The following is an 8,541-nucleotide window of genomic DNA, read 5'->3' on the forward strand; positions in this document are numbered from 1 at the left end:
TGTGTGTGAGTCCATATGCTGTGGCAAGTATTATGCCTGCGCTAAGAACTGCAGTGACTACCCATGCGACGACGACAGCCAATGGGGCGGGGGTTGCTCTTCCAGTAGTGGTAACTGCACAGAAAACTGCAGTATAGCCTCGTAGCAGGCGGCTCCGCGCTGGTGCACCTGCAAATGTGTTAGCGATCGTCGCAAGCGGAAGAAAGAGCCGACAAACGTGGTCGTCAACATGTACGGCATTATGTTGATTGCCACATATAAAATTGCCTCGGTATGAGAGATCTATAATGCTCGCTGCCTGATATAAAGGCCTATATATGTAATTATAAACTTATCCTTATGTCAAAATGCAGATTACGTTTTCAACCATTTTGACATTTTTATAAGCCATAATATTGTGAATACGGTGAATAAACGAATCGGCTCATCTTGAATATTCTAAGGCCTGCTACACGAAGCGAGTTATTCCGGCTAGGTGAAGTAAAAAGCGCATCACATAAAAGGCTTAACCTGATAAGTCTTTCATTATATGCAGTTTTCACCTCGCCTAGCCGGGGTAACTCGTTCCATTTAAATAGGCCCTAATTCGCTGCAATTCATCCCCAGCTGCCTAAAGCGAGTCTTTAATTTATCCAAAACATAATTTTCGTTCCATTTGGGAGTAAATTGCGTCCTAATCCTGCGTGAGGTAACAAAACCATAGAAATTTACATGGAAGTGCTTCACTCGGTGGCAACACAAATGACAAATTAATGATGTTTAAACCATCACCGTGTGCATGCAATCAAGAAAACATCTTTATGCCCCGAAATTTACGAAACAAGTTAAAAGAACGTCTGCTTCAACACAATCGTGGATATTATTAGCCTACTCATTTGTAGACATTTAAATGATTACACAGTCATTGATTACAATGATTACAATGATTACACGAATATATGCATGCGAACATGCATAAAGATTTCACTTGGAGAAGTTTCAAAAGTCCTACTCCATGTAATAGGACTTTTAATAATAGGACTGGTATACCAAACCTTTCTCAATTCTCATTCGAAATGGAAAAAAAATCATTTGAATCATTAACAAAAAATCAATTAATTATAAATTCAAACGCAGCGTGCATCAATAACGTAAAAGATTATTAATATCGTAAAGACAAACATGCGGACAAAAAGCGTTATGCGTTTTTGCATTTATAGCATCCTACTGTATACAATTAATGAAAATTAACGTAACAAGTAAAATATGAAAACAATATTTGGCTATACCAAACTCTAAAGCATTCATTATACCTAACTCTTTCAAGTTTCAAAGCGTCAACATATCGGTGTTCTGGCAGAATAATTCTACAGGCTCGTTTTTGGAGTCTTTCTAGTTCGTCAGAGAGGTATTTTGAGAGAGAATCGTGCAACACCTCATGCACACGCGTACGTATTCAGTAACAGGCCGGATACATGCATGTGGTGTAGAACAGAAGAAGGTCTTTCTGTTGGACTTTAGCAGGTTTCAATTGACGTAAAAAGTATAAACGAGGTGAAACCTTTTTACAGATGTACTTAGTGTGTGAGTTCCATTTGAGGTCATTTGTGATGGTGAGACCCCGTAGTTTTACCTGCGATACAACTTCAATTTTTTATCGTTATTAATAACATGGTCAAATTCCATTTTTTGTGGGGAAACAAAGTTAGATTCTTTCAGTTGCATAACGTTATTTGCAGATTTGCAGATCTACAACTTCAGACATCGCAGAATCGTCTACATATTTCCAAAAATCATCATTACCGGTCACATTAAGACCATTTATCATGACCAAAAACAACCATGGCTCAAGCTTAGTTCCTTGCGGTACTCCAGCCAGGATCGTTTTCCATTCGGAAACACAATCATTGGTCAGTTTAACTCTTAGCCTACGATGAGTTATAAAATCTAGAATCCAATATAAGGTAGGCGGGGGGATATCATTGTTACCAATGATCGTCATCATATCCAATGCTTTCCGAAAATCGAAAAGCATGACCGTTGTAGAACCATTGGCATCAGTGCTTTTGTTACAGGAGTGTAACATACTGATCCCCTAAGGCACACGTCGTACTTGAATTTGGGATTGTTCCAAATTGTTTTTAAATCATGTGCACAAAAAATCACATGCACGGGAATCTGCCACTAGCCAAAAAAACCCGCGACCCGCGAATTATACCCACGATCCGCGAAAAAAACCCGCGACCCGCAAAAAAAAACCGCGACCCCCGAAAAAAACCCCGCGACAATTAGATTATCTCCATGAAATCATGCATGTTTCTAAATTAAAGAATTATGTAATATACACGAAAAAGCAAAACATTTAAAAAAGAAAGAAAGAATTTGTGCTTTAGATTTAGGGTGTACTCATTCATATTTCAATATCACAATTCAATTGCGAACCCGTCTCGTTTCTCGACGAACAAAGAAATTATCGAAACCGACCTCTTGTTGATGTCGTTGTTTTGGTTGCGGATTTTCTGCAACGATGATCCTCAATATCCAAAGTGGTATTCTTACACACAAGAGACTGCACGCGAATATGAAGTGCTTTAATTGATCGTGGATCCAAAGAATGCCCGAAGGCATTCCAATTGAAGATCTCACAGTCTTTGAAAGATCCCATATACCTTCGCATACTGTGTATTAAATGAAACGAAGTAATGTTTGTTGGCTTTACTCCAAAATCTCGCATGGCAACCCCAACGTACGCATCATCTGTGTGGAATGGTTTTCGTATATAGACATAGTTAAACAATTTGTTTAGAAGATCAGTGGATAAGATAAAAAATGCCCCGAGATGAAACGTTGGGAATAGTGCTTCTTCATAGTACTTGTAACTAATGGCCGATTTTACACCAACTCTACGACTTACAGGGCTGGGTGCCCGAGAAAAACCTCCGTAGAAGGGTCTTGGAAGTTTAGCATTCACAAGATACTCCAACACGCGAGGTATACGCACATAAACATCATCGTCTGTTTTCATGGTATATTTTACATCAAATTTGTTCGCCCAAAGATGACCCATGTAGAATTTGATAATGTTATTAATGTAATTGTCAGTGATATTGCCTATCAACATATCATTGTACCGTCTGGCTTCAGCTTCATTTAATTCATCGTCACGTGTTCCTGGTCCTGCTTTTCCAAGAACAAACAGCAACAACCATCTTAGGTCTTTCAGTTTTCCATTTCTCAATGCGTTAAGTTGTTCGCAATTACCCGTACTTCCCCATGTTTCACGAATAGCTTCGCGACGTTTGCGGTACTTGACTCCCTTTGCGGCAGAATTGACTAATATTATCATAAATATGTTCCGCGTTTCGTTAAATTTTGGCGAAATGTCAGGATAAACGAATCTAAAATCCACAAAAGGATAGTAATCGTTGACCATGTCAATCGGCGACTTTTTTGGTTTTGCGGCATTTAATGAGACTTCGCTTGTGTTTAACTTCTTAGAGGAAGATTGAGTCGCTCTTGGCGGTCTTGGTGAAGTGGATTGGCGTTTAAAATCGTTGAAAAGAGACGATAGCATAGAATGAAACGAAAGTATTAAGACGATCAATAACACGAACTTCTTTTTGTGTCGCTTCAAAGACACCATAACGCTAGACATTCAAGAACACCAAGCAAACCATATAAACATGTGAATTACAAAGATCATTTTATATAATTGTACATGCGTTGGAACGTGGTTATGTCAGATTGAGCGTGGCTTTCATTATCTGGCGGGTCTTCTGTATACCAAGGTAGTTTGCCATTAAATTTATGTGGTATGAATCATCGTATAGCGTTATCAATCGACTCCGAGTTAATGGTAGATAATTTCCCAAATTGCAATGTCAGAAGTAAACGTGGATAGCTATCACAGCATGGCATAAAATAACATTGAATTAGAACTGCGTCAAGCTCACACAAACTTCTGATTAATTAATATTCGACTGCATAACAATTCTTTGACGGTCTTTTGTATACCAATTAAGGTAGTTTGCCATAAATTTTTTTTGTGGCGTCAATCGTCGTATAGTGATATGAATTAACTCCGAGTTTTTTACACCAGGATCGAGTTTGCCTGGATAGAATATTCATGCAGTATTGGTATTGGGCTAGCCTCCTCCGCCGGCATCTCTTATGTATTAGAAATATGCATAGTTGGCTTGGTCTAGCTGTGTCGCGGGGGGCGAAAAAAAAATCACAGCTACCCCATGCCTAATTACCTAAAATAATTTAATACGTAAGAGATGCCTGCAGAGGAGGCTAGTATTGGGCATTGCGCATATATGTAATGATCTCAATGAAGGAGCAATGAGCAAATTTATTTGTTTATGAGCAAACATGCCCATGCATAACTAAATTATTAAGCAGTCGATATCACTATATAATGATTCATAATACCACATAAATTTAATTAGCAAACTACCTTGGTATACAGAAGACTCTGGAAATAATGTAGCTAGGACATTCCTGAATGAATGAACTCCTAAGGTCAATATCGACCACCAGCAGACAACTTAATTAAAAAATTTAAGTAAAAACTTATTCCTGTTGTTATTCTATGCAATGTGATAAATGGCCTGCTGATTTTGATCTATAGCCAGCATAGCTATTTAGGCCCCCTTTACACGAGCCCGGGTTGGCTGCCAACCCGGGTTGGCTCACCAACCCGGGTCAACCCGTCTGCGAATAAATTACTAGTTGCGTTTACATGATAGCCGGGTTGGGACTTCACACCTCGCCAACCCGGGTAACCCTTCTCGAGACCCGGGTTGACCCGGGTTGGCTAGGTGTAAAGGTGTGAAAATTGTGCTGAATTCCTCATGTAAACACGGGTTGGCTTGACCCGGGCTCGTGTAAAATGCGGCTGGACTTTGGAAGCAAATATCCTGTCACACACGCATATCATATTGCATTTAGCGCGCGTAACTTCTCTCCGCTAGTATGGCAAGCAGAAGTAAAGCCGCTCGAACGGACAAAAATGTCGCAAAAAAAACCCAACAGCCTCAGTTTCAGTGGTCGCCCAAAATGGTCGAACACTTGATATTGTGTTTGAAACAATATAAGTCCGAGATGGACTACAAGAACGTAGACTTTAACTCGGATGTTGTGGCCATGTATTCCAGACTGCGAGAAGACATGGCGCTAGCTTTTGACGCAGAATATTTTGGGCCATGTGATGTTCCCATTCAAGATAGCGACATAGAGCTAACGAAGGAAGAAGAAACTGCGTTTCTGGCGGAAGTAACGAAAGCCAAATCCCTAATATCCAAGGGATATAACCGAATAAAAGAAAAAATTCGGCAAATCCGGAAGGCGTACAATAACGCCGTTACCAATGGCACGAGATCTGGGTCAGGAAGAGTTGTTCAGGAATATTATGATGAATTGGCCCAGATTTGGAAAGGAAGCCCTGCAACGGAGCAACTTCAGTTTGGTATAAGCTCCAACACCACTGAAAGTACTAGCACATGCACCACACCCAACAGGGCCAGCACTAGTAGCACATCACCCTCCACTGCATCCAACACACCATCACCTGAGGCAGATCTTGATACATCACAAGACACTATCGAAGGCACTCTACTAGATGGTGAAAGCGATGAAGAAAACGATTTTGGTATGTAGAATTGTGAGATTTGTCAAATATTCCCCAGTGACTAGTAAAATTGTCTGGCATTTGTCAAAGAAAAATAAGCAGGGTGTACTGGAGTGCATAGAGATTTAATGGGTCACCCATTAAGCTGCAATGCGCCCCAGTGCACCTTACTTATTTTTTAACAAATGCCAGATATTTAACTTGTCAATGGGGAAGCTCTTGAGCTAAAATTTTCCCTTCATAAGTACACTTTGTAGCTTATGATTTTCTCCTGTTAACCCCATGCCATATTTATTTAGAACAGGCACCTGAGCCAAGAAAAAGGCCACTGTCATCAACAGCAAGAATAGTGGACAATAAACGAAAGCATCTTGAGAAACCACTTTCTGCTGCAAAAAGAGATGAAGTTCTTCTCCGTGCAACAAAAGAAGATATTGCCTTAAAGAAGCAGCATATGACAAACATGCAAGAAAGTCAAAATGCCCTGATGGAAATGGCAAAATCTATGTCAGCATCACTTAACACACTTGGGAAAAATGTTAGTGATGGCCTTGGTCTATTGGCAATGGCTCTGAACCCAAATGTGATGCAAATGGCCCATACATTTGGAAATAGGCCCAATAACCCTCACCCGCCCATCAATCAACCAGGATCACAAGAATTTTATCCCCCCAATTTCCCTAATCAACAGGAAATGCATGTGCCGCAGCAGCCTTATATGGGACAACAGCAAATAAGTCATGCGAACACATCTAGAATGCCAGCTGGCAGTAATGATGAAGCAAACTTCATGCAGCAAAGGTTTCAGTATGGACAAAACAACTTGCCAAGTTCAAATGGAAAGACATATGAACAATTATAGATGGAAACATACGAAACATTTTTAACTGCTAATATCGCTAGCCAATTCTATTCTATTTCATTTGCACACATTTTATTACTTCACATGTTATTAGTTTGCATAATCTTGGAAAGTTTAGTTCATTAAATCACATTGAGGGGAGTCACTGAGGGCACAAGGGAATAATTGTAATAATTAGGTACATTAAGAATGAATTTAAATATTTATTAAAATACAAGTTACTAATTCTACAATTTGAATATTTTACCAGACAGTGTATGAAAGGTCTTTTGTGCATGTGCAAGGTACCAAGATTTATTACAAAAAGGACTAACTATAGAAGTGCAATAATTTCATTGTGCCTACAACAAAGTTACATGTGCTATTTCCCAGACAAGTATAGTATGGTAGATGATCTATACCAGACTAGCCATAAAAACAAGTTGAACCAACAATTCTAAAAAAAAACTTTTAAAAATATGACAATTTCAATTTTTCAGGCAATCACTTTATAAGTTGTCATGGCTAGCAATGCTAAGTATAGATAATACTCAATACCCATGTACCTGATATTAGGCCCTAAGATAAATATTCTTTTAAATACTGAGTTATGATTTCACGAAATGCAGTGCCTGTTGCAGTGTTGTAGGAATATGACCGATCAGGCCTGGAGTGGTGTGCACAACAGCTATCAACAATGTTCATTTGCATTTGATGTTCCACATCTCCGATGATTGGGCATGCCTTAAGTTCACAAAAATTATGCAATACAAAACAAGCATGTACAAGTGTTGGAACATCTTCCAATTTTATATTTATAGGGCGATTTAAAATTTGCCATCTTGCCTTCAATCTGCCAAAAGCACACTCAATTTGATTCCGGCCACTCCGCAACACTTGGTTGAAAATAGCTTTCTCATTATAGGCATCCTCAACATATTCTTTCATCACATTGGGTAAGAGGGGGTAGGCAGGGTCTCCAAGAACTAATGGTGGAATTCTATCTGTCCCTGGAAGAACAGATCGGTATACCATTGGGAGGGTTTTTCCTGTGAACATCTTGTTCAAATTGGAGTTCGCATATACTCGGGCATCGTGAACACTTCCAGGCCACTTGATTTCAACATCAAGAAATATGCCTCTGTAGTTACAAAGTGCTTGAACATTCAGACTGTGTTTCATTTTATAACAGAAATAGTCCTGACTGTTTTCAGTTGGTTGTCGAATGGGAATATGCGTACCATCCAGACAGCCAAATGTCTGGGGAAAACCAAATCGTGACTCAAAATGTGCAATAAGTTGTTTCATTTCATCGACAGTTTTGGGCAACTTTAAGTATTGAGGGCCAACCACTTCACTGATGCATGAGCAAACTGCTTTAACAGTTTTAGACAAGCAAGGCAGCGACACACCAAAGTTGTTGCAAGTCATCCGGTACATTCCTTGATCTTTTAAATAGTACAAGGTCATTGCAACCTTTTTCTCCACACTCAATGCATCTCCACGAAAATTACCAGTCTTCATTTCAAGGTTTGGCCGCATCATTTCCACTAGCTCCAAAAACGTTTCCCTATTCATCCGCAAATTTAGGTGCCATTCGTTTTCTAGTAACTTGCCACTCCACAAGTTTTCCCACCAAATATCTGTTCGGCCAGGATTTATCCAACGACGTCGCCTTCTTCGAATAATTCTTCTCTTCAACATTTTCAACATTCGAATACTCTTCATTGTATCTAACATTACCATATTTTGAGCAGCCGCAATCTGCTGTTGTTGTTGGATAATGAACAACAGCATCACACCGTGCATTTGTATGGCTGCTAAAAGCAGAAGCAAAACTGCACAGGCAGAAACAATAACTTTTCTTCGTTTATCGCCAGTGTTGTCATTGTCCGCCATTTTACTTCGCAGTTTCGCCGTTCGCGCCAATTTACACTCTGCTCCAGGCTATGACTCGGAAATATTTCCCTAGCCAACCCGGGTTGGGAATTGCTGACCCGGGTTGGCGAGAATGGTCTTCAACCCGGGTCCGTGTAAACACGATAAAAATATAACCACCTGTGGCGCACCAACCCGGGTTGAAAATCAG

At 39.8% G+C, this 8,541-nt stretch overlaps 2 protein-coding genes across 2 annotated transcripts; one reads left to right on the forward strand and one right to left on the reverse strand.

Annotated features, from left to right (window-relative positions):
* Positions 1 to 1,185: 1,185 nt before the first annotated feature.
* Positions 1,186 to 3,882, reverse strand: LOC114517114 (beta-1,3-galactosyltransferase 1-like). Its single transcript, XM_028536763.1, has one exon. It carries the CDS (start codon positions 3,632 to 3,634, stop codon positions 2,450 to 2,452), a length of 1,185 nt encoding a protein of 394 aa, XP_028392564.1. The 5' UTR covers positions 3,635 to 3,882; the 3' UTR covers positions 1,186 to 2,449.
* An 819-nt stretch (positions 3,883 to 4,701) lies between these two features.
* Positions 4,702 to 6,645, forward strand: LOC114517082. The gene is made up of 2 exons (XM_028536725.1): positions 4,702 to 5,632; positions 5,911 to 6,645. Exons 1-2 carry the CDS (start codon positions 4,957 to 4,959, stop codon positions 6,471 to 6,473), a joined length of 1,239 nt encoding a protein of 412 aa, XP_028392526.1. The 5' UTR covers positions 4,702 to 4,956; the 3' UTR covers positions 6,474 to 6,645.
* The last annotated feature ends 1,896 nt before the right edge of the window (positions 6,646 to 8,541 follow it).

Source organism: Dendronephthya gigantea, unplaced genomic scaffold (assembly GCF_004324835.1).
Source record: "Dendronephthya gigantea isolate DGI-Jeju-01 unplaced genomic scaffold, DenGig_1.0 000007F, whole genome shotgun sequence".
Classification (NCBI taxonomy): Eukaryota; Metazoa; Cnidaria; class Anthozoa; order Malacalcyonacea; family Nephtheidae; genus Dendronephthya; species Dendronephthya gigantea.